The sequence below is a fragment of the Chlamydotis macqueenii genome, chromosome 3, assembly GCF_036417535.1.
Source record: "Chlamydotis macqueenii isolate bChlMac1 chromosome 3, bChlMac1.mat, whole genome shotgun sequence".
Taxonomy (NCBI): Eukaryota; Metazoa; Chordata; class Aves; order Otidiformes; family Otididae; genus Chlamydotis; species Chlamydotis macqueenii.
In genome coordinates this window covers 3,685,905-3,711,842 of record NC_141558.1, presented here as the reverse complement: position 1 = coordinate 3,711,842, position 25,938 = coordinate 3,685,905, and the positions used below count along the sequence as shown (strand labels likewise).

Genomic DNA, 25,938 nt, shown 5'->3' with positions numbered 1-25,938 from the left:
TGTGCCAGGCTCTCAAGGGCCAGCACTGCAATGGATAATGTGTCCTACAACAGATCAGGAAACTGCAGGCTGTAGAAACCCTCATGTGGAGTCAGATGCCCTCGCCCATCTGGAGGGGGATTGGGGACAGGAGAAGCAGTACCCAGGCGCGGAGCTGGGATGTCTGCTGATCTTGTCTCCTTTGTACACATAGGACTAGCGAAGGCTGAATCTATCCTTCCTAACACTGGTCCAGCAAGGAAAGACCACTCTGGCATGGCTCGTTTGCTGCCTTCACTAGGACCAGGGGATACAGAATGGGAGGGCAAAAACACCTGCCACTGAGGGGCCCATCTCGCAATGCTATCCCATTGGAGAAGGGATATTCTGACCCCGGTGTGATTTGAACACACAGCCTTCTGATCTGGAGTCAGACGCGCTACCATTGCGCCACGAGGTCAGGGCTGGGAGATATTTCACCCAATGTCATCCTGGACTTTATGGCCGTGGAGTGTTCTTTGAGGGGAAGGGACATTCAATCAATCTGACAAAGGCATGGGAGCATCTTTGCCAGTTGTCTTGCTGAGCCCGCAAGGAGGACTTTCACCCTCCAGCTGGGTGGTCGCACTGTGGGCACAACTTGGCCGGCCTTGCCTCAAGGGGTGGCCCTCTACCTCCCATAGCCCTTCTTTTGGGGTTGCCCTGACACGCCTGGGGTGGTGCCTGTGGAGAGGACATCCCCATTGCCCAGGCTGGGGTCCATGCCATGGAGCTGTAGCCTTTCACCCTGACCTCGTGGCGCAACGGTAGCGCGTCTGACTCCAGATCAGAAGGTTGTGTGTTCGAATCACACCGGGGTCAGCCTAGGGCCACCCCTGGACACCATCTCTATTGCCTCTGCTTTTCTAGGGGGCTGCCCTGCATGAGGGGCAGGGCTCTGCAAGGCATTGGCCACCACAGCTATAGGGCAGCATCTCTGGAACCAGTGATGGGAGAAACATGATGCTCAGACCTTTCCTTTCAGGTATGGGTCTGGTTCAGAAGTTATGGGTCATGAACAGAGTGGAGGTCAATGCAAGGACGTGTTGTGGTGAGTGTCTGCCATAGTTTGGCTCATCGGGAAGCTGAAGGAAGAGAAGTCTTCCTTAGAGAAGTGCAAGAAGCTTCAGAACTGCATGGCCAGTCACTCCTGGGGGACCTGGACTAGGGCAATACTTGCCTGGAAGGGTGACATGAGGTGGCAGTCAGTCCAAGGGACTTCTGAAGGGGGTCAAGGGCAATTATTCAATGAAAGATCATGGCAGTAGGGAGAGGTTTCTGAAGAACAATATGGCAGATTTGTTCAAGAATATTAAGAAGCTGGATCAGAGGAATTCTAGTCTGGCCAGCCTCACCTCAGAGCCCATGTGAAGACTATGGAAGAAATACTCCTGAAAGCCATGCCCAAATGAAAGAAGGGTGTGATGACGACTGGAAAAAATGACCATGGATTTACCAAAACCAGACCACTCTTGGCCAGCATGATAGGTTTCTCTGAAGAGACAACTTCCTCAGTGGTCAAGAGGACACCAATGAACATCATTTACCTTGACTACTATTTGACCTCTGACAGGGTCACAGCAGCAGGACGCAGAGTGTCTAAGCTGGGTCACGAGGTAAAGCAAAGTGGCTGCGCCAGGGTCTGAGGGGTTTGCAATCAGTGTTTGGCAGTCCAGTTGATTTTCCTCACTGCTTGGTATCGCATTGGATGTTCTTCAGTGTACTTGTGATGGGTGCAGATGATGTTCTACAGAACAAAGGATGCGACCAGCCTGCCAGGGTCACAGCAGTGACAAGGGGCTGGGGCCAGTGGCGCAATGGATAACGCGCCTGACTATGGATCAGGAGATTGCAGGTTCGACTCCTGCCTGGCTCGACACTTTTAGGCTCACAGCAATTCCTCCTGCTGCCTCCGCAAGACCCTTCCATTTCCCGCCCATCATCCATCTTCGGAGCCTTCTGCAGGGCAAAAGTGCTGGGGTGTCCTCTTGCCCTGCAGGAAGGACAGAGTTTCTCCAGACCTTGTGGCAGAGCTGGGCACTCCAAAAGGGGCAGAGCGGGGTCCCACACCACAGCTATAAAAAGCATTAACTCTGGGAAAAGCTCAAAGAAGTGTGGAAAAGTATGGAAAAGGACAAAGCTAGACTTGCTCCATGTTTTGAATGTCTTGTTTGTTCTGAGGACCTCAGTCTTGGACACAGTGCCCCAGTGATGGTCTCAGACATGCTGGATGCTGGGCAATAATCTCTTCTCTTGAGCTGGTGGCTATGTCCTTACTAGGACAGCCCAGCATGCAGTTGGCCTTCACGGATGCAAGGACACACTGCTGACCCTTGTCCAAGTTGTTGTCCAGGACCCTCTACGCCCTTTTCTGCACAGTTATTTTCCTAAAAATCATCCCCAGTCTGTAGTGCTGTGTGGGATTATCCCACCCCAGATGCAGGATGTCGTGTTTGCTTTTGCTGAACTTCCTTCTCCCTGTCCAGGTCACTCTGAATGACAGCCGTTCCTCTCGGTGTCAGCTGCTCCCTTTCCCACTGGTGTCACCCATGACCTCACATAGGATTCATCCTGTCCTTTGAAGGTCCCTTCCAACCCAAACCATTCTATGTTTCTGTGATTCTATCCCATTACTGAGTACACCAGTGAAGATGTTCAATAGTGTCAGCATCAGCATTGACCCCTGAGGAGCACTAGGAGCAATCAACCACCGTTTGCACTTCCAACCCCTGACTGCAACCCTTCAAGCCCTATGTCCCAGATCATTTTCCACACACTCCTTACCCACAGTTACTGGTGAGGCTTCAGGCAGCCTTTACGGGACTTATGAGGAAAACACACACTCAGAGACCTTAAGAGCAATCTTGCTGCCCAGCACTCCAGGAACTCAACAGGCCAGGTCTAAAAGGACTTGAGGAGTGGTGGCTCTTGAAGTAGGTGGTATGCTCACAGCTTTGATGCAGTGTGTCGCAGACTGATGTTCCTGTGATGCTGATGCCATAGAGATGGGCAAAAAGCCTGGAAGGGGAAGGACCTCATGAAGATAGCTGTCATTTGTCCCCTCCACAGCAGCCAGACAGCTTCAGGATGAGCCAGGCAGGAGTCGAACCTGCAGTCTCCTGATCCGTAGTCAGGCGTGTTGTCCATTGCACCACTGGCCCCAGCCACTGGTCCCACCTGCTGCCCCCACTACACTTTCTGTACCACCTGGATGTGTTGGTGGTCAAAGGGAAGTGGAAAGACCTCATCTAGCTCCCTCCTGCCGCATCCATGACAGCCTTGCCCTGCTTGCCTATGTGGGAGAGGTCAGTATTGGTCCCATGGGTCCCACCACCCAGGAGATGTGATGTCTGTGCTGAGTCCCCCCACATGGAGATCAGGCACCAAGGGTAGATGGTGGCCTCCAGACTCTCAGCTGCTTTGGTGGGTTGGAGGAGACATCTTGCCTGCCCTATGGGAAGTGTAGCTACCATTCCCAGCCAATGCAGGGCTTGGAGCAGCCCAGATCTCTCTGGAGCCATGGTGCTCAGCTGAGAGGTGAGCTTAGCCCAAGGCCGTGTGTTTTGTTCTCTGCTTACTCCTGCCTGATGAAAGAGGGCAGAGTACGTGCGTTGTGAATAGTGAGGTCTTGCTTGGTGGCCAGTTGGTCTGGTCTGGCCTGGCCTGTACATTGGCATTTTTGACCTTCCTTGGCCCAGTCACACGCAGAGTGAAGGTACCAAAAGGTGATGACAAGCCCATGAGGCTGCCAGCGTGGGATGGAGCAGCAAAAGAACATGGAAACAGGAACTTCCCATTGAAAAATAGAATGATTCAGGTTCAAAATTTGATGTGGAGGTTTCTAGTCCAAATTCCTGCTCAACTTATGACATTCAGATCAGTGCCTTGCCTGCTGAACAGCTGAAGGATGTAGCTGAACAGCTCCAAGGATGTAGAGTCCACAGCCTCTCTGGGTCCCTCTGTCAGTGATTTACCACCCTCATGGTGAATGGTTTTTTTTTGCCAGTATATCCAGTCAGAGCCTTCCATGACGTGATTTCCTGGAGAGGGAAGATTTCCTGTGCAGCAAGAAGGGAGAATAGCCCAGTAAAGGAAGACCAGCTTGGAGAAAGAGGTCCCCTGTCACCATCCGTACTACTGATAGGAAAATGGCGAGCCAGGCAGGAGTTGAACCTGCAATCTCCTGATCCGTAGTCAGGTGCGTTATCCATTGCGCCACTGGCCCTGGCACTTCTGGATCTCCAGGGGCTTCCTGTCACTGGATGGGCTTTGTGAGGGGAGCAGGGGATTCAGTTAAGAATAGAAAAAAAATTAATTTTACAAGATCTCTGGAAGGCAGGTGATCTAATCCTCTGCTCAGAGCACAGAAGTCTTTGACATGAAGTCATTTTGTTTGCTGAGCTTTGAATGTCTCCAAGAATGGGAACTCCAAAACCTCCCTGGGACCTTGTTTGAATGTGTGACACCTGATGGATGACATTTTTTTTCCTGTCATTTAATAGAGATTTTTCTTTATGCAATCTGTTTTGGGGTTGTTTGTTTGTTTGTTTGTTTTTCTGTCCTCCCTACCCACAACAAAAGCCTGGCTCCACTTTCTCTGTAGGCACATATACTATAAAACAAAATTATAATCATTCCTTGACCTCTTCTTCTCCATATTATAGACATCTAGCTCTCTAGGTCACTCCTCATCAGGGTCACTCCTCATCAGGGACACCATCACCTTCTCATCTGTATGACCATCTCTAGGACTTAATGCAGTCTGTAAATGTCTGTCTTGTCCTGGAGATCCCAAAACTGGGCACAGACTCCAGATGTGGTCCCACAAATGTCAAACCGAGTAATAATCGTTCCCCCAATCTGATGGTTAGAATTGGCTGCTGGCACAGGAAAACCGAAGCTCAGCTGGAGTTGAGATGGGCAGGGATATGAAAGGTCAACTAAATGGCTTTTAGAACTACATTGGCAGCAAAGAAAAAAAATGAAAGAAAGTGTGGGACCACTTCTGAGTGAGGGAAATAGCAACAGACACGGAGCAGGCTGAGGCACTTCTCTGCTTCTGTCTTTATTGATGAGGTCTGCTCCCAGCTTCATGTCCCTTTGCCTTCTGACAGAGTCTATGGCAGTGGATTGTTCATGGCAGAAGATGATCAAGTCAGGAATCACTTGAGCAAAATGGACACAGAGAGGACACAAAAGCAGTTGCAAACTGCCAGCGTAGATTTACTAGGGTCCTACCTGACCTACCCAACTGCCTGCCTTGCTGGAACCTGGGAAAAAACACTTGTTCTTCTTGACCTAGGCAAGACTTTAAATAGGGTCTCCCAGAGTCCTCTTGTAACCAGATTGAAAAGATACAGAAGGAATGAGAAGCAAGAAGCAGACATGATGCCCTTGTGCTACAAGGTCAATGTGGAGGGATGCAGCCCTCAGGCGTTGACCTAGCCTGGGTGGTGGGGACATGCTCCCGATGGGGACCACCCCAGAGCTGGCCAGTACAGCCCCCAGGAGACCCAGGCCTGACCCCCAACCCTTATAAGCCAGGCATTGCAGCTGAGTCTCCTGTGGGGCAGGTGAGATGCCTGCCTAGTCTCAGTCACTGTCCCTGGCACCGAGCAGGTCCCTTCTGTACCAACTGAACGCTTACCTGCCGAGCCCCCGTTCCCATGCCTTGGCTACAGCCCCCTCTCTTCCTCACTCCCTCCCTTTATCCATCTCCCTTTCTCTCCTTCATCAATGACAAAAAATTCGGCAAAATACTCTTCCCTCATATTTGGCCAGAACCTCCCATTTCAGTTTGTACCTATTTGTCTCTCGTCCTCTCATCATGAAATGCTACGAAGTGCCTGGCTTGATGACCTCCTCATAGGTACTGGAAAGTTGCTATCAGGTCCTCATTGAAACCTCCTTTTCCCCAGGTCAGACAAACCCGGTTCCCATAGCCTCTCCTCATACACTGAGTGCTCCAACACCAGGCCATTTTGGTGGCACTCTAATGGACTTGTTCCAGGAGATCAAGTCCTTACACTGGAGAACCCAAAACTGGTTGCAGTATTCTCAGTGTGGAACACGAGCAAGCAGTGGGAATAGAGGGAGGTGAGTAGAGTAGAGTGATGAGACAAGGTGCCCAGCTGCACCCCAAGATCTGGAGAAACTCTTTCCTTCCTGCAGGGCAAGAGGACACCCCAGCACTTTTGCCCTGCAGAAGGCCCTGAGGATGGATGATGGGCAGCAGGAGGAATTGCTGTGAGTCTAAAAGTGTCGAGCCAGGCAGGAGTCGAACCTGCAATCTCCTGATCCGTAGTCAGGCGCGTTATCCATTGCGCCACTGGCCCTGGCGCCAGCCCCTGGTTTGCCCTCTGGCCCTGGCAGGTTGGTTGCATCCTTCATCCTGTAGAACATCATCCGCACCCATCACAAAGACACCAGAGAACATCCAATGCAATACTAAGCAGTGAGGAAAATCAAACCTATCATGCTGGCCAAGAGTGGTCTGGTTTTGGTAAATCTACGGTCACTGTTTCCAGTAATTTTCATATCCTTCCTTCATTTGGGCATGGCTTTCAGGAGTATTTCTTCCATGGTCTTCATGTGGGTCCTGGGGTGAGGCTGAACAGACTGGATCCTGGATCTCCCTTCTTAACATTCTTGAGAAAATTTCTCATGTTATTCTTCAGAAACCTGTCTCTATTTCCATGATCCTACACTAAATAATTGCCCTTGATCCCCTTCAGAAATCCCCTGGACTGACTGTGCCACCCCATGTTGCACTCCCAGAGAAATATTTCAGTGGGTAAGTCCAGGTCCCCCAGGAGTGACTGGGCATGCAGTTGTGAAGCTTCTTGCACTTCCCTGAGGAAGACTTCTCTTCCTGCAGACACCCAACATGCCCCTGTACTGACCTCTACTTTGATCATGATCTATAACCTCCAACCGGACAGTGTCTGACTGAAAGGAAAGCTCTGGGCATCACATTTCTCCCCTCAGCCATTCCTGAGAGGTCCTCCTATGGCTGGCCAATGCCTTGCAGAGCCCTGCCCTTCATGCAGAGCAGCCCCCTAGAAAAGCAGAGGCAATAGAGATGGTGTCCAGGAGTGGCCCTAGGCTGACCCCGGTGTGATTCGAACACACAACCTTCTGATCTGGAGTCAGACGCGCTACCGTTGCGCCACGAGGTCAGGGTGAAAGGCTACAGCTCCATGGCATGGACCCCAGCCTGGGCAATGGGGATGTCCTCTCCACAGGCACCATCCCAGGGGTGTCCAGGCTGTAGCTATGGAGGGGAAGGGGCAACCTGAGGAGAGGTCAGCCCAGGTGTGGATGCAGAGAGGAGTCCAGGCTGGACAATGGATGTGCAGGGTGGGGTGGGATGATCTGCAAGGTCAGTGTGGGCAGGAGCTCAGGGATGCTGCGAGGGAGAGTGGTGGCCCAGGGCAGAACACTGGGAAGGGACCACATCCCCTCCTACCCACAACCTGGCCATGGAGGAGGTGATGGGACAAGGATGCTCTGGTGTCCTTCTGGAAGGTGTGGGTAACCAGTCTCGGGTTTTGCCCTGGCTCTGGCTTATCCCCTTTCTCTGTCAGGAATTCTGCCAGCAATAATTTTCTGTCAGAAATCCATCAGGCATTTTTCTGAAGAACAGTAATTATTACACCTCATTCACGAATGTCCCATTTCATCTGGACCTCCTGCAAACTGGAGAGAGGCAGGATGGCTGCGCCTCCATCTGTCCCATTCTCTTTCTCTTTCAGAGCACATTTTTTTTTTTCTACTCAACCCATATTTACTTTTCTCCAACTCAATTTCATCCTCACTGCTCTACCTTCTGCCTAGCATCACAAATTCTGACATCTCTGCACTCAGTTCCTGTTGGCCCCAGAGCTCATGCTAAAAATCTTAGAGTTAGAGCTCTGGCACCATTATTAACATGTCTCTTTCCTTTTAAAGAAAATAAACTATTTAATACCAGTGTACAAGTTTGTGATGCAATGCTGAAGTTGCTGTTGTTTTAAGAATGATCTGTTTCAAAAAAATCATTGAGAAGGAGGACAGAAATTGAGAAAATTATTTATAAATGCAAGTAAAAATTACAGAACCCATATGATGAGTGGCACAATTGATAGTTTAAAAGATGTCTTTATTTTCTGCAGTGGATATAGTTATCTAGCTATGCTTAAGCAGTTTGCTTGAGTTGCTTAGCCAAGGAGCTACTTGTCCACCATCTGTATGTACTCTGTATAAGTACACGAGGTGTACAAATATTCATTTGGAGAGAAAGACCACGCTGAACTTTACTAGGTTTCTATTTGGGAGTGGGTTTTTTTTGGAAGCAAGTCACAGCACTCTCATCTGGGCTAGTGGTAGGGTACATTTCTCCATGGAAACATTCTTCTCCTGTGGAAAAAAAAAAAAGAGATGTCAGCAGAAGACTCTCTGAAATTCTGCATTTTCAAGCTTTTGAAAATGACTTTTATTTAAAAAAAAAATCAAGAAAACAACTGGCATCATGTGGTTACTGCTCGCTGACTGTACAAGGCAGCACTGCTTAGCAAGGCATGAAGTGCTAGGGGAAGGTCTCCTGGGGTGGGATGCTGCTTTAGAACCTTGCATGTGTCTACGGGGAGGAATGCTTACCTGTGCACTAGGCAGCAGAGCTCCCATTATCACTGTCGTTACAGTGGTTTTTAAAGTTATGTAAGTGATATAAAATTACATGAAGTTAGGAAAAAAAGTTATCTTTATAGTTGTATATGTAGTTATCTATATAGTTATATAAGTGAGCAACTCGTTCTAGTCCCTAAAATTCGATGTCTGAACCATCCCTTCTCCAAACATATTTATAATCAGAATGGTTTGGGTGGGAAGGGACCTTTCAAGGCCACCCAGTCCAACCCCCCCTGCAAGGAGCAGGGACATCTCCAACCACATCAGGTTGCTCAGAGCCCCGGCCAACCTGGCCTGGAATGTTTCCAGGGATGGGACATCCACCATCTCTCTGGGCGAATAATCCTTGCGTATTTATTATGTGGATTATCAACGCTGAAGGTGGAGCAAAGAGGCAGGCACCTCCCTTTCCATCCGAGCAAACCCTGCCTGGAAGAAGGGCTTTGCTGTCCTTTCCTCCACCAGCATCTCCTCCCACCAGAGGGAGCCATGAACCAGCTCATGGGCACCACGAGCTGCAAAACCGGGCGGGAGGTGCCATTTGCCCAGTGAAGGACCCTCCATCCCTAGACTAGGCTGGGGAAATTAATCTTGCTTCTTTCCTGGAAATACAGGGTTTTTTTCTCCAAAGCTTTTTTTTTTTTTTGCTATTCCCGTATTATTCTAACCCCATCAGCCCCCAGCTTTCCAGAAGTGCAGCCTAAGATATGGTCACTTCATTTACTGCTTGCTCCCTGTTGACCACCTTGCAGTGGCATCTCTCGTCATCTATCCCACTCTGATACTTGCCTAATTTCCAACTGTGTGACATAATTGGAGAAATTCAGCTGCATAAATTCAGGCATCTAGTGTTGCGTTAGGGGATGTGCTGCCTGGTCTATATTTACCCTTTCAGAAGCGTCCCATAGACCTCTGTCCCATGCAAGTTATCTTGCATGCTCCAGGACATCTATAGTGATACCATGTTCAGGCACCAGAATCCTGCCTGAGAATGGGAGTCAGCTCAAAAATGTGGACATTTGGAGTAGATATCTCCACAAAGAATTATATTTGTGCGTTAGTTGATACAAATGACATAAAATGTCTTGAAGTGATGCAGGAGATATTTCTGGACACTTGGCTTTTAATTTTTATTTTTAAGCAGAATATATCAATGTCTGTATGATATCGGTTTGATAGAATACTGACATTTTCAGATTTCTCAGGAAAACACCCAATTTTCCCCCACTGCCCTTTTCTAGCCCCTTACGATGTTATAAATAAGGTCAGGTTTTCAGTGAGTTCGCAGAGCACTGCACCCCAAACACAATCACATTCTGACAATTTACATTACCATAATGCAAATCAGAGCCTGGGGAAAGCAGATGTTTCTCATAATTTTAGTGTCCCAGGTTACTTCAGAGCTAGCCCGGGCCCATTGACTGAAAACTCCAAAATGAGAGAGATGTACTCCCTTCTCAGGTGTACTCCCCTTCCTCGCTCTCTCAAAGGGATGTGAATCCCAGGGAGAGATTCATACTTTTCTGAATCTACTGAAAGGAGAGAACGGGCATTTCACATGGTGGTAGAAGCTTCTCCATCATTGCTGTCTGCTGTTCAGATGGATCTGAGATTGGTGGAGCACTGTCCCAGGTTGCCCAGAGGTGGTGGATGCCCCATCCTGGAAACATTCCAGGCCAGGCTGGCCGGGGCTCTGAGCAACCTGATCTGGTTGGAGATGTCCCTGCTCCTTGCAGGGGAGTTGGACTGGGTGGGCTTTGAAGGTCCTTTCCAACCCAAACCCTTCTGTGATTCTGACTCTATGAAATTCGTCTTCGTAATGCTAATGACTAAAATAGTGATTAAAACAACCCTGCTCAGAATTCCGCAGTTGTTTGCATTTTCACATCCTGCATGGAAATGCATGAAAAAAAGTTTCCAGCAGTCCTGTCTGCTGGTAAACTGGATGAACTGGGAACAGGCCTTTCCTGTGACCATTGCAACACAGAGCATGAGGACTGTTGACTGTATGGAGGGCTGGTGACTTTCTCCAGCCCCAGCTGGAGAACTGGTCATCAGGCAGGAGGCAGAGCTTTCCCCCTGTGTAAGTATTCCTTCCGTGATCCATATAAAACATGTCTCTTACCTGGAATACCCTGGGAGAGGAGGAGGAGAACAAACAAGAGCAAACGAAGTGCAGAGGCATCGAGGCAGGATGAGATGGCACTCCAAATCCAAAGTATTTTTTTGGGATAAAATTTCTGATAGTAATTTGAAGAGGATTGTGATTAGCATGATAGTGAGGACATTCACATGCAATGGCTGGAAATTATAGGGAAGGATTTTGAATGTGAGATTATTGAACAAGCACTCCACCTCTACCAGATTATTAACACATCTGAGGTTTTGCATTTGTCCTTCACTTCCTACGGAGAAAAAAAAAAAAAAAAAAAAAAAAGGCAAACCTTTCCAGTCCATCACTAAACAGAACAGGACCATTATTTTGCAATTTAAAAAAAAAAATCTTTGCGGATATAGAAAGCTGGGTTACTGCTCCAGACTGACAAAGTACAACGTTGGATCCTGCCTGAGAGCTGAGATGTTCCACTTGGCTTCAGCGGGAACCTGAGCCAAATGACGTTTTCTTGTCAAGGTTTTGGTTTCATCCATTTCCCTGGCATGCCTGCAAATGGACGTAAACAGCTTTCCTGGCACGTGGCTGCTCGGGAGACTCAGTGGCGCCTGCAAAATTTGGAATAAAAGTCTAACAAAGGAACCAGAAAGGCAGAGAACAATGCACATTGACTAAGAGGAAGGTTCATATTGTTGACACAGGCCACTGGGTCAGAACAACATCAATAAATATCACGTCTAGAAACAGGCTTGGGTAGGTGACACGGGTTTCTTCTGCTCTGAAGTAGAACCTGTGCTGTCGGCTACCGTTTCAATGCCACTGCTGGTAGCACAATTCCAATACTGCATGGATGGATCCTTATGAAAACAGTATCATGAATCTCCCTTGTCATCTGCTCTTTGTACGCCCGTGAAACGGAGGGTGCACCTCATGTATGACCCTGCTCTATGTCCTGTGATGCAATGCTGGTTGCCAGAGAAAGCAAGGAGGCGTAATGGGCGTCCCATCCATAGACATAGCAAATAAATCTGTTTTGTTCTGTCAAAGATGCTTTGAAGAAAAAAATAAGTCCTTCTTGTTTGCCAAACTACCCTTGAAAAGCCAGAAAAGTGACAAAGCGTTTCCTCAGGACTCCCTGGAGCAGGGAGCGGACAAATGCTCATTTCTAGTTTATGGGAATCCCTGAAGAGTTTGATCCTGTTGGAGAGAAAAACATGAGCACTCAGGGGCTGAACAATGGCTTCAGGCAACAGGTAAAGGAATCTGCAGTGCTGACCACTTCTAAGATGGCAAGATTTTACTTTTTGAGTAGAAAAATGGTGTTTTTAATAATACAGTATGTTCCATGGAAATGAAGTCCTGGCAGCCCAAGCACAGACCAAGCCAGTTGATTCCAAGCTGATGTAACACCTTGTTCTTGGGGTGAGGGACTAGCACTTGAGGAACTGAGGCATGGGAGAACGGTGGGACATAATAACTCAGCCCTGGGGAGACGTTCTGGCAATTTCCACATATTTTTACTTAAATGCATTATGGAACAAAATGAGCTCTCTGCAGAAGGACAGGTTGATGCATTCTGGCTGACACATAGGTTTTCTGTAAGATATCAATCCACTCAAACTGAAACCATGTGAGAAGAACCTTAATGTGCACAGTTTTCCATAAAAACCTGTTACTTTATCTCTGAGGTGTAAGTTCTTCTTTCATATTCAGATGCTCGCTCTATGTGATATAGGAGTGGAGATGGTCAATGACCCATGGTGCTGGCTTGACCTTAATGGGTTAACTAACCATCTGGATATTTTCCAAGGTGTTTGAAAGCAAAATGAGCAAGTGCAGCATCCTGGAGACATAATTCCTAGCCCCTTACAAGATCCATACACTCAACTGCCATCTGAAGGTCAGGATCCAAGGCAGGTTTGGTTTGCAAGGTAGGAAGCACGCAGAATGGTAGATGAGGAGTGAGTGGTGTAGAGGAGGTTCAGGGCACAGGATTTGGGTTGTGTTTCTGGTGGTGCAGGGATTGAGCTAGGGTGGCAGACTTGGGTTCAGGGTGCAGAAAAAAAAAAAGAGAAAAGCTGAAGGAAAGTGAAGCCAAAGCCTCAGGAGAAGAGTAAGGAGGTGAAAACCCTTTTACCTCACTCCCATATATCCAAGGATGCATGCCGTTTTCTTCAATATCCCCATGGATATCCCTAAAAGATGATGCTCTGTGACACCCTACCAGGCCATTGTGTACATGACATTTTGTACATAGGTATGCCCCTCATCATCTGCTGCTGAGATGGTTTTCCAGAGTCCCTAATCTGACAGAGGAGTTACCAGCAGGATCCTCAGTAGCAATGGCATGGCAAGGTGGACATTCCCTCTACCAGTGCAGGCGGATGGATTTTTCCAGGGCTGATCCAGTACATAGACCTCTCCTCCTGCGAAAGAGGAGATTTTCCTTCCCCTCTTCCACCACCATCTGGGAGAGCCAACTGATGTTGCAAGGATGCCCTGTCTCTCCTGTGACACCTTTATTCCCTTGGAAATGAAAAAAAAGACATTTTTCACACATACACACCATTGTCATGGAAAGGCAATTCCAGAGATGTTTCTACCCTACCTTAATTTAGGACCCCTCTTTCCCCTTCCACTACCTACATTAGATCCTATAGCCAGGATTTTCAAGGATTCATCAAGAGTCCTTTGCTGCTATGTCATAAAAGTATAACTTGAGCTAATAAGTTTAAGGGGCTATGGATTTTATGGAGCTACTCTGAGATTTTCATGTGCCTGCTTTTACAAATACAGAGATGCCTCATCACTCTCTGCGTATGAAAGCCTTTTTCTCTGTATCTTCCCTGAATATGAGACCAAGCTCCAGCCATAAGGACCTCCTCATACCTTCTGATTGCTCTTCTCATCTTGATTTTCCAGCATTTTCAAGGTAAAGCTGGGAAAGTACTAGAGAATCAATCCTTTCATTTCAAGGAATCTGTCCAGAAGTGCCTGAATTATTTAGGAGCCTGGGAGAATTTTAAATAGTGCTTAGGAGCAGGTCTTGAGTTGTACAGAGTATAACAGCACTCCTGACTCCATGGGAAATGAAGCTCAAGCTTCATGGTACCATTATATCTTCTTTTGTTAACTAATATTTTATTAAGCTTGTGCTGTAACTCATATTTGTCATAATGATGAAAAAAAAAGTAAAAAATATGTACATATAATTCACGAAAAGTTCTCAGTTTATCTGAAGACAATTATGTGGATAATTTAACAATTTTGATTAACATATAAGATTAAGAATTTGGGAAAAAAATGTCTTCTACATTTCACCAACCAACTACTATTTTCAGAAAGAAAAGTGATTGTTTAGGTGGTTCAAATTTTATCTTTCAGTTGGGGAAATGATGGAAATAATAATTTATTTGCATTGATGAATGGAAACTGCAAACATCACAGCAGCACCTTGGACCTTCTACTATACTCATCATCATCCACAGTGATGACCAACATCCTGGCACTCCCAGGTGCCTTCTCTCCCACCAAAACAATGGCTAATTTTCTCCGGGTGGTCCATTACCAACCACCTTGATCTTTGAAGTTAACAAGTAATGAAGCTCTCTGGGTGGGTCAGCATGGAGAAACAGCCTTCCCAGCGGCTAGGTAGGGAGGTGTAGTTATGTCTCTGCTTGCTTTTGTGACCCTCTTCCATTGTTCAGGTTTACCCGTGTGCAGCGGTCAAGCTGTACTCATTGCCTTCCACGCTCACCACTGCCAAGGTCCCCCGGACAGCCAGATCTGCTCCCACAACTCTATAAATGCAAGAGTGCTCCCTCCTCCCCTGCTCAAAGGTTCTGACATTGTGGCCCCGTCTCCACGCTCCAGCTGAGACCTTCCACTATGAAGCTCTTCTCCTGTCTCATGGCTCTTCTCCTCTTCCTCCTCCAGGCTGTTCCAGGTAAGGGACAAGACCCACGCTGGGGTCTGCCTGTGTAGGAGGCACAACTAGCTTGTGCAGTGGTGCAGACTGTGCTCCTCCACACTCTTCGGCTCCTTTAGAGCTGTTCCCTATTTCTCAGTCTAGAAGCAGAAGTGAAAAATGAACCTATGGTGACCAGATGTCAAACCAGAACATCCCCACAGAGGCCACTACCGGGTGTTGGCTCCTTGTGACTCTGAAGTCTCTTTATGCCACTGTTGGAAGATGATATCATGGAAATCATCTGCCTCTTCTTACCCCAGGGTCATAACTCATATCATTGGTGTATGGTTGGAGAGGGGCAGAGGTGTTCTTTTGTATTACTCCAGTTGAATTACACCAGTGAAGTCTGCTTTAGCTCTCTGAATATGCTGGTTCCCCTTTCTCAGCCCTTCTACTGTACTGACTCATTTAGTGATTGTGCTTTTAGCCTTTCTTCATGCTTAATGAATTTCCCATCTTGGAGTCAGGCTTTCAGAGAAGGAAGCAGCTGGGTAAACCTCTGATCCCTGTGAACTGGGCCAGATCCCCATTTTGGGGTTTTTTTTACATCATAAGCACATCTCAGAGCATACAAGCACCATTCTGTCCCTTGCATGACCAGCCTACAGCACTGCAGTCCCAGAACTTAGAAGCATCTAAAGGCTGGGCTGTCCCTACCCACTACAACATGCATGACCAGGATATGTTCAAAAACTTGCCATCAACAGCTACATTTTTCTCTAGTTGTACAAAAGCCTTCCTCGGAGTCTTATAAGGTCCCATAAGGCTTCTCAAAACTTTTGGGAAAGCTGCCTTGGGCTTTGGATATTTGTATCAGACCCCTAATTGGGCTTCATGGGGTTTCAGCAGGAGAAAGACCATGAGAAATGGACTGATCCTGCAACATAGCTGGGAATTCCATTCTCCCTGTAGGTCTTGGCTTGCCCAAAGACACCTTACGTTGTGTTGGATACCACGGTTTCTGCTTCCGTTCAAAATCCTGCCCAGAGCCATTTGCGGCGTTTGGGACTTGCTCTTGGCGTCAGAAGACCTGCTGCATAGGTATGTGTGGAAACCCTGCCCAGGCAGGCAATGTTTGGAGAGGAGATTACTGAAGTCAGCAAAACCCACTCTTGCTCCCTCTCCAAATGGCCTAAGCAACCTCCTCCCATCTACAAAGATGGACCTGGCTGTTTTTCCATTAATGGCAGCACGGAGCACAGGACCAGAATTGGCATTTTGGGATGGCCAAACACTACATGGCCCAATGTCCTGTCTCCAACAGAACAGATGCCTGGGGAAAGAAAATAAAAATTATGGCCCACACAGAGTTCTCCTTCCTTGATATATCTTCCTATCGTCATCTGTTGGGGGACTGCTGACTGCATCCACACTGCTATGTTTAATAGGTGCCATCTGACGACTTCCTTGTAAATTTGTCTAATCTTTTCTGGACTTGCTTATTTTCGGAGCTCCCCAATAGTCAATATGTATCATTCAGCCAACGTATGCTTTACAGCCAACTGTGCCAATCAGACCTAAGGTTCATCTGATCCAGCATCCTGTATCTGTCTGTGGCCACATCCTGTGGATGTTTCTTTGCTTTTGGAGGCACAATAATCAGAACTTCATGATGCTTTCCATGTAAGAGTTGTTTCAGATGGTGGTGTAATGTTTTCTGTTTTGACTTAAATCCTTTTAATTGCAGATACGACATCAGACTTCCATACTTGTCAAGACGAGGGGGGTCATTGTGTACCTCCACAAATAAAATGTGTGCGAGAACAAGTGGGACTTTGCCCCAACAGAGGATGGAAGTGCTGCACAGAACTGTAATAAAGGTCTCACAGAATTGCAGAAAACCCCAGAAATGCATGGACAAGAAAACAAACCAGTTTTTTTCCCTAGCGTTGTAGAGAAGATGCCTGGTTTTCTCAACATGCAAAGTGTATAATTATCTAGAGGTCACGTGTTTCTTTGTATAACAAAGGTAATAAATACTAAATAAACAGATATAACAGCCATATGTATGGAAAGGGCAGAAGGTCTCTATTACACCTCCACACAGAAATCCACTGAAACTTTGCTGTAATGTCCTTGGAAACCACATCCCCTTGTAATCCAAACTTCACCTCCCTCCTTTTTCTGTCTTCCTTCCTTTCCTTCCTAATAGAAGGAAAGATGATGGTTTTCCCTTCTGTTAAAGTGATAGAAACAAGGACTGTCCAACTGGCATGATCACGCCATGTCTACATTATTCATCTCCTGTTCTCCAAAGTAAGATGCCAGTCAACTGCTCTTCCCCATCTCCTTACTTCTACCAATAAACAGCACCTGCTTGAGCAGTGGTACCACCTATGGGAAGGCTTCATATTTGACCAACAAAATCTATCTAAAACCTTCTGTCTAAAACCATTTTATGCAGTCTGTGCTTCCCTCTGTGGTAAGTTTGAATTTATTAACCGCAGAAGTTTCATTCAAAATGTAGATGGAAAAGTGTTTACTTCTAAGCATCATCTTCATATGCTCAGCAGCTCCCAGTCATGATGAGTGGCTTTCTAATTTCTCCAGTTGATGGACATCTTCGCAGAGGAAAATGAGAAAGGGTGGCATTCATCTCCCAGCCATCTAAAAATGACCCTTGGAGCACAAGCTGTGGCATCTTCCTTGGCTGGAAGGATTTGAAACCTTTCTTATGCAGCACAGAAAGCCCCTTGCAGCAGCTGAGATGTCCTTTCCTCTGGCCTGAACTAGTGCAAACGGCTTGTTCACATTCCCACCACACACTTCAGAAAGGTCACTCTCTAAATCAGTGTGTTAACCATCATCTTAGTCATCTTAGGGTGCTCTTCTGGTCTACAGAGAAGAACAGATCCACCAACAACGTGGCTGCGCTCATCCCTCACTGACCAAAGACTGACCTTGCTCTTAGCCAGCATTTAGACAGGTGAGATGACCTTGCTCTAACAATTTTTTCCTCCATTCTAAAGATGTGTAAAATTATATCAACCTCTGCCAACGGGAAAATCTTATTTCTGTAGCAGCATCACCTCTCCGTGTGATGTCTAGGTAACCAACCAAGGGCTTAACAGGGATTCTTAGTAATTGGAGATGGACGCTCTTCAAGTGACACCTAGAGCTGTTCAAACTAATTTGATGTATTTTCTCCTAAGTATATTTATGCTGCAAGAAATTATTTACACTGTTTTAATATCTCTGGGGGTGTTTCCTGCCATGTCTATTGCTGGTCGTTCAAGGAGTATTTTTGTGTAGGTGTTCCCCAAGTCTGAATCACAAATCAGGAAAGTGTGTGTGGCTTGCAGCTGGAAACGGTGGAACCCTTCCTGAAGCCACATTTTTTACCTAGGATGGATACTAAATGGGAAGAAAGGTTTAAAAATTATTCAAGAGTTTTTTTAAGCATTTTGGCTTCGACTGTTGTCGGCCCTTTATTTTTGCTAGACAAGAGAGAGGGAAATTTACGTAACTAGACATAGGGAAAAAAGAGTCTCAAGGGAGGAAAAATCCCAGAAATATATAAGTGTTATGCAGCAGATGCCAGTCCCGGATTATGGTCTGCCTACACCAGTTGATCTGCATTATTTTAGGAGTTTTTAATGTCAGCAGCTCTTCCTGGAGGAGTCTCGGAAGGACAATTGAGGGCAGAAAGATGTGGAAAGAGAAGCAATGCTCCAGATGGCTTGTCTGCTTCAGAGGTGGGTAGGAGAAGCCAATTTTCATTAACTTAATAAGAAACTGAGGGTTTTTTGAGAAAACTGTGACAGTGACTATGTCTGTAGGAAGCTGCTGTCCCTGGCTCTATGCCTCACCCTGATGCCAGACATTGTACTGTCAGAGAGAAACATCCTTCCTCGACCTGCTGCCCACGCCCCTCTTGATGCGTTAATCCCATATGTTTGATCACAAGAGGTAAAATAACATTCCAGATCACATCAAGTGGCGAAGCTGGAGTCTTAAGCCTCCACCTCCACACTATTGGAGAGGTCACAACCGCTTCGCCCCAATCCCAACTCAAATCTGTCCAGATTGATCTTGGTCCCTGGTTTTTTTTTAGTTTGTACGTTCATACCAACAAGTCTTTGAAACGCTGACATTGAACAGTTACTCCTGGCTTACATCAAAGCAGAGCAGATTCATCCCCGAAGAGATTCTTTCACTCTTTTAAGCTTCTTTTGCTTAGGCTCTGGACGAGGGGTCAAATGCAGCAAGACCAAGAGTTTAGCATGATAAAGAGGATGTCCTTTGGGCAATGTCAAGGATGAAGAACTGATGTGCACTGCACCACTCAGGCACTTTACTGAAGTGTGGACACAAAGCAAATGTTGGTCTTGCTCTGGCTGTCTCTGAGGCAAAAGAAGCCAAACCAGGCTAAGGCACTGGAGCTGGATGGTCTACAACAGTAAAGTGTCAGTGTGGTCTTCGTCATGGTTTTGGCTGTCTCCTTCCTTTTTTTTTTTGGAGGGTATTTTGGAGGGATGGGGATCAAAGAACATTCATTGATGAGGGAAGATAGCAGAGAAACCATTTGCAGACGAAACCCAGACACACCAAGAACTGGAGGAGAGATGTACCCTTGGGCAAACAGTTGTGCCTTGCCTCCACAAAGAATTTGAGCACATTTGAGAATTGTAGCCCTAAGCTCCTGAGTTCTCTTAATGACTTCAAAGCTTGAGGTCATATTGCCAGTCAGTGCATGCTGGGGATAGAACCCAAGTCTTCCAAATTGGCACCTCACTCTGAGAAAACTTGGCACTTTTTCATACCAATTGCTACATGTGTTCTAGTAAACTGAGAAGTCTCAAAGTCTCTTCTCTGACCCTGAAGCCAAATGTCGTAATCTGGCCATATCCATCCTCTCTTGTTCTCCAGAAACAGACGGCCACATCCAGACTGCCTGGTGGGAGCGATCCCTGATCCCAGACACACTTGACAATTGTTTGTGAGAGAAACAGCCTGGAATAAGAATCTTTCCAGAAATAAGCCAGGCAATTCTGTTTGGATGATCAAATCCCAGTGCTTGTGTCCTACCCTGTTTTGTTTACTAGTAAAGATATATCCAAGGAGTTCAAGCTTTGATAATAGGAAAATGCATGAGAGGACTTCAAAACATATTTTTTTCTAATTAAAACTTTTTAAACCTCTTTTTTTTGTTTGTTTTTTTAATGAAATAACTTGACTTGCAGCCTACCTTGTGTCCTGCTGAAATCAAATGAAGTCAATAAATGGGCTTTAGTCAGAGAATCAGAGAATCATAGAATAGTTTGATTTGGAAAAGACCTTAAAGATCACCTCATTCCAGCCCCCTGCCGTGGGCTGGGACACCTTCCACCAGACCAGGTCACTCAAAACTCCGTCCAGCCTGGCCTTGAATGTTTCCAGGGATGGGGCATCCACAGCTTCTCTGGTCAACCTGTGCCACTGCCTCACCACCTTCACAGTAAAGAATTTATTCCTTAGGTCTAATCTAAACCTACTCTTTTCTGGTTTAAAGCCATTATCCCTCATCCTGTCACAACAGGCCCTGCTGAAGAGTCTCTCCCCACCTTTCCTGCAGCCCCCTTTGGGCACTGGGAGCTGCTCTCAGGTCTCCCCGGAGCCTCCTCTTCTCCAGGCTGAACAGCCCCAGCTCTCTCAGCCTGGCCTCACAGCAGAGCTGCTCCAGCCCTCTCATCATCTTTGTGGCCTCCTCTGGACCCTCTCCAGCAGCTCCACGTCCTTCTGATGCTGGGGGCTCCAGAGCTGGATGCAGTACTGCGGGGGGGTCTCACCAGAGCAGAGGGGCAAAATCAACCTGCTGGCCAAGCTTCTTTTGATGCAGGCCAGTTTGTGGTTGGTTTTCTGGGCTGCAAGGGCGCATTGCTGGCTCATGTTGAGCTTCTCGTCCACCAGCACTCCCAAGTCCTTCTCCTCAGGGTTGCTTTTGATCCATTCTCCACCCAGCCTGTATTTGTGCCTGGGATTACAACGACCCACGTGCAGGACCTTGCACTAGGCCTGGTTGAACTTCATGAGGTTCTCACAGGCCCACCCCTCCAGCCTGTCAAGGTCCCTCTGGATGGCATCCCTTCCCTCTAGCAAGCTCCATGGCTTGCTAGATTCCACCGAGGTGCCATCTAATAGAAATCAGCAAAGTATAAAGACCCTACTATTAGCCCCAAATCAGGGCTTGCATACAGATAAAGCTCGCAGGAAAGGGTACATTTTCTGCACAGTTCCCAAAGAAACTCATTGAGGGACTCACCAAGGTCACCATAGCTATGGATGAAAGCCCTCACATGAAAGCAATTCACTTACCTGCAAAGGCACATTGCAAACCAAAAACATGGAGCGATCTGGGGATGTGAAGGAGACCAGCAGCCATGTAGACTGGTGGAGGACAAGGTCCCAGTGGCTGCAGCTGTCCAGCCAAGCATTTATCATTTCTTAGAAGAGCCTGGGTCAATGCCAAACAGAAAGGACCGTGCTCAGATTTGCAGATGGTGTGCATCCAGTAACTGTTACGTCAGGGTTTTAAAGCCAGCACCATGTTCCTCCACCCTTCCTAAGACACACACAGCCATCGCTGGCTGCTCTCCGTGGACCAGGGTTATCTGGGGGTGGGAGGAGGGACTTGCTGAGGTGTATACCCCAGTTATGCCAAAAAGCTCTAAAGTATCTTGCTTATCCATGTAAGAAAAGACTTATTGCCCTCAAAACCTTGGCACTGAGTATCTTGCCTTTGCTGCCCCCATTTTCATAAAGAAATGTTTCTCCCCAGTCCAGCTACAAAATTTTGCACGAGTAACCTCTGGAGTTAACACAAACGTGCACCTGTACTAACATGTTCGTCCATCCCTTGGTTTGCACGTTGGGTACCGGATCGTTTGTACTGCGTTTATAACCATTTACACCTCATTTCCACCCTGGAGTAAACCAGCTGTGTGCTTGTCTTGGGACAGCCAGGTGGAGAATCGCAACCTATGGTGGTGAGCCTGTCCACACCACTTGACCCAGAGAACACAGAGGAGATGCTATCAACAGTGATAGCACTTAGATATCCGTGGCTGTATAGCGTACGTGTGGTGCACTGTAAATCCACGGTGCACATGTCCTTGGGAGAATGTAGCTTTGAAGATGGCCACACTTTACACACGGGGATGGACTAGAGATCTTTAGAAGTCACTTCAAACCTGATTTTTAATTGATTCTAACAGATTGTTGGTTTGTGTGTGCTGTTTGGGCCCCTCAATACAGGAAGGACGTTGAGTTGCTGGAGCACATCCAGAGAAGGGCAACAAAGCTGATGAGGGGTCTGGAGCACCAGTCTGATGAGGAGCAGCTGAGGGAACTGGGATTGTTTAGTCTGGAGAAGAGGAGACTGAGGGGAGGCCTCATTGCTCTCTACAACTGCCTGAAAGGAGGTTATAGGGAGGCGGGTGTTGGTATCTGGTTCCAAGTAAGTGGTGACAGGACGAGAGGAAATGGCCTCAAGTTGCAGCAAGGGAGGTTTAGGTTGGATATTAGGAAACACTTCTTTACTGAAAGAGTTGGCCAGGCACTGGAACAGGCTGCCCAAGGAAGTGGTGGAGTCACCATCCCTGGAGGTGTTCAGAGAACGTGTAGACATGGCACTTTGGGACATGGTTTAGTAGGCATGGTGATGTTAGGTTGATGGTTGGACTTTGTGATCTTTGGAGTCTTTTCCAACCTTAAAGATTCTATGACTCTATGATTCTAAGTCCCTTTCAGGAACTGCTGTCTCAAGAAGCCAATGATTATTTCACAGAGGCAAAAAGCAAAGAGGTAAGGAGTTCATTTTTTTTTTTTGCAAGACCGTAATACTTCCTGTCCCTTTCATGCAAACTCTTACCCCACCATCCAGTCACAAAAGATATCCAGATGTGCACCCTCTTTTGCCACCCCAGGTCAAAAAAACTCTCTTTGCAAGGCTGACATGATACACAGTGTCATGGGCCACAGGGAGGAAAGTTTCTCTTCCAGCTCAGAGGTTGTTTCACTTCCCTGCATCCTTACTGAGTGGACCAGCCTCTGGGACAGCGTGTGAAGGGTCCGGGCCTACCACACATGTTCCAGCCTCAGAAACAGCAAGAAATAGCAAGCAACCCTTTCAAGAGAGGGTACATCTCACCCTCACACACATCACACGAAGAGTGGGATCAGCCAAGTTTTGTCATCAGATATAAGGCATGAAGAGGATGAGGAGAGGGGACTAATGTTGCTTGGGAGGGGGCTTCAGGGAAAAATCAAGCCCACACCCTTCTGTTGGAGTGGATATGCACTGAAAAAGCAACACATCAAAAAGACAGCCTGGAAAGAGGAGGTAGAAAAATTCTCTGCAAAACCTGAGCAGGTCCACCTGGAAATTATTACCAGACTGCAGCAGGCAGTCTGCTGACTCTGCTGTTCCTCGGAGATCAGTATCTCTCTAGCACAAAATGGTCCACAGCTTCCAGCTCTTTTGCCAGACCTGCCTTACAGGTTTGCCCACCACATCGCCCAGAGTCCAAACCCCATGATGTGCAAACAGTTGTGTGAAGGTCCCAAACCAGCTCCTTGCTCTAGACCTCAGGGAGCAATCCCACTCCTACGGGTCTATTATCACTCCCAGAGGGTGGTTGGACCTGTTTCTGATCCAGGTGACCATGGAGTAAGCGAGTCACCAGAATAATAAGTGGACAAGGAAAATGAGGGATTTGCCAGCACTTGACTGCCTTACATCAGGAATGGTGGCTTTTGAACAATTAGTTTTAATCCATCTGAACCTAGAGACAAATGAAATTTTTCTTTTGTCCTTCTTGTATCCACACAAGCAGTTATATTAACACAGCTGAAGGGACGACAAACAGCAGGACCAGGCAGGGCCAGCAGCCGGTGAGGGTAACTGGGATACCACACGCTGATTTTACAGCAGGAGCTGCCCATCTATCAGATAATTGCCATCCCGCGGGGCATTGCTGAGCTAACCGGCTACCTCCTCCACCGCTGCTGCGCCCTCATCACGCTCAGGAATGAAGCCTCCCAAATTCCTCAGAAGCCAAAGCTGGAATAGCCTTTTTGGCAGGCAAAAAAAATCACACCCAGGTTTCAGCTGGAGGAAATATTCACACAAGCTCAGATAAGGAACGAATCGCTCCTAGCCCACCCTGTTCTCCTCCTTGCAGCTCCTCAGGAGCCTTTCCTTGCAAGCTGCCACCCTCCCACCCATCATCTCCCCAGGGACTTTGCCGGACGCAGGTGAAGGGCAGAGGATCCCCCTGAGCCTCTTTTTCTTCCCAGCCAGCTGCCTGCAGCTGGCAATTGACCAGCCAAAAAATGCCAGCTGCCGGGGAGAAGAACCAGGGAAGCCGATAACCAGCGGACGTGAAGCAAGTCGACGTTGTTTGGAGCCACAGCACTGGGTCAGAACGACACGGAGGGTTTCTCAGCAGCGAGCGTTACTCCCAAAACTGGAATACAATTAACTCCTGCCTACTCCCTCCCTCTCCCCGGATGCCATCCAGCACGCCGGCAGCACGCAGAGGCTTCTGCAAAATCTCACACCCAGCCCTGAAATTTTTCAGTGGAGCCAAAGCGATGAGGATCCTTTGGTTCATTTTAATCTTCGTCTCCTTGATGGGTCACGGTAAGACCAGAAAGACCGAGGGCGGCAAACAGAGGTATCTGGAAACAGGAATAATCTTCTCTTATTGTGTAATCAAATCAAAATGTTATAGGTACTGAGGGGGAAAGGTGCCCTCGGGTTTCTGGATGAGACAGTGGGTCAGACACTTTGGTAAGTGGGAAAATGCAAAAGTAAGTAGAGCAGAAACTGTGAAAATGGGGCACTTCACTGCCTTTCTAGGAGCAGGTGGGTTGGAGAAGGGAGGAGATGTCCTGTGTGCCCTGGGAAAATGTTTCTGCCTTTTCTCAGGCTGCCGTTGCCTCCTTGGTGGGGTGAGGACAACCGGTCTGACCTCCCGTGCGTGGTCTTTACCAATGTCTTGAAAAAACAACTGCCTGATAAAATGTTCCTTGAGTCAGGTTGGCTCTGCAACTTGGGTGTTTTGACATATATGTCTGAAATTGTCCTTTGGGGTAGGGATCCCGAGTATGCCCCTTGTGACAGCACATGCCCAGGGTCCATGCATACTCGCAGTCCTGGCTTGGCTGGTTGGGCACATGGTGCCAGGGGAAGCACCACACGTTTGACCCACCAGCTTGCCGCTTCTTTATACAGGAGATGCTCATGGACCAGAAGACTGTAACCATGAAGGGGGCTTGTGCCGAGTCGGAAACTGCATTTCTGGTGAATATCTGAGTAGCTACTGCTTTGAACCCATCATTCTTTGTTGTAAAAGTTTATCACCCACTCCAGCAAAGAGCTGAAGGTTTCCAGAGGAGCAAAACGCAGCACGTGAAGGGCTGCAGGCTCTGCTAGCAAGCAACGAGCTGCTGTTGGGAAAGAAGTGTTGTACCTTTCTGTGACTGTTGCTCCCCCAGGAGAACGTGACTGTGGATTCACTTGTGAACTTCTGAACACGTCGCTTTTTCATTTTTGCTGTGACTTTCTAGGTAAAACTATGAAAAGAAGAAATTGGAGCCACTTGGAATATATATTGTCCCTTTTGGCATCTGGTTGTTACTTGTCATGCACAGATGAGAAATTGCCTTTCTCCATACCTGAAAGCAATAAACCTAAAGTTTAGCAGAACGGCAAGTGCCCGCCTGTGACTCCTGCTGACTTGCAGTGGGATGCGCTTTTTCCAGCTAACTGGGAGTGAACACGGCGGTCCACACCTTCCCAGCAGAGCAGGGTGGCTTTGTCTCTTTATTTCCCTTCTCAGAGAAAACAATTGCAGCTGGGCAGTCTTTTTTTCCATCACTTTTTGTGCAAAAGACATTAAAAAGTCTGTGTTTCTCAGGCAAGCTCCATGCTGCTCCTCCTTCTCAGGCTGTGCCAGGCTCTTACAGGCACTGGGAGGGCTGGCTGGAGAAATAGGGCACAAAAAGGGAGCAAGGATTCCCCACGTGCATACAGACCCCTTTCCCCACGGGTTTCATAGCAGGAATGTGCTGTCCATCAGCCATGGTCCACCTGGACCAGAAAATGCAAAACCCAGCAAGGCTGTCCCAGGTTCATCCCTCTTCCACAATGCAGCAAGATCACGGAAGAGCCCAGACCTGCTTGTTT

General features: G+C 47.4%; 1 protein-coding gene and 7 non-coding genes across 8 annotated transcripts; 3 read left to right on the top strand and 5 right to left on the bottom strand.

Moving 5' to 3' along the window:
* Positions 1-367: 367 nt before the first annotated feature.
* On the bottom strand, positions 368-439 carry TRNAW-CCA (transfer RNA tryptophan (anticodon CCA)). The gene has a single exon. It is a non-coding gene; the product is annotated as a tRNA-Trp (tRNA).
* Positions 440-768: 329 nt separating this feature from the next.
* TRNAW-CCA (transfer RNA tryptophan (anticodon CCA)) lies at positions 769-840 on the top strand. The gene has a single exon. It is a non-coding gene; the product is annotated as a tRNA-Trp (tRNA).
* Positions 841-1,821: 981 nt separating this feature from the next.
* TRNAH-AUG (transfer RNA histidin (anticodon AUG)) lies at positions 1,822-1,894 on the top strand. Its single transcript has one exon. It is a non-coding gene; the product is annotated as a tRNA-His (tRNA).
* A 1,212-nt stretch (positions 1,895-3,106) lies between these two features.
* TRNAR-ACG (transfer RNA arginine (anticodon ACG)) lies at positions 3,107-3,179 on the bottom strand. The gene has a single exon. It is a non-coding gene; the product is annotated as a tRNA-Arg (tRNA).
* A 991-nt stretch (positions 3,180-4,170) lies between these two features.
* TRNAR-ACG (transfer RNA arginine (anticodon ACG)) lies at positions 4,171-4,243 on the bottom strand. Its single transcript has one exon. It is a non-coding gene; the product is annotated as a tRNA-Arg (tRNA).
* A 2,037-nt stretch (positions 4,244-6,280) lies between these two features.
* TRNAR-ACG (transfer RNA arginine (anticodon ACG)) lies at positions 6,281-6,353 on the bottom strand. The gene has a single exon. It is a non-coding gene; the product is annotated as a tRNA-Arg (tRNA).
* Positions 6,354-7,124: 771 nt separating this feature from the next.
* On the bottom strand, positions 7,125-7,196 carry TRNAW-CCA (transfer RNA tryptophan (anticodon CCA)). Its single transcript has one exon. It is a non-coding gene; the product is annotated as a tRNA-Trp (tRNA).
* Positions 7,197-23,919: 16,723 nt separating this feature from the next.
* On the top strand, positions 23,920-25,458 carry LOC147601158 (gallinacin-12-like). The gene is made up of 2 exons (XM_086745304.1): positions 23,920-24,390; positions 24,985-25,458. The coding sequence occupies exons 1-2, from the start codon at positions 24,258-24,260 to the stop codon at positions 25,131-25,133; spliced, it is 282 nt and encodes a 93-aa protein (XP_086601430.1). The 5' UTR covers positions 23,920-24,257; the 3' UTR covers positions 25,134-25,458.
* The last annotated feature ends 480 nt before the right edge of the window (positions 25,459-25,938 follow it).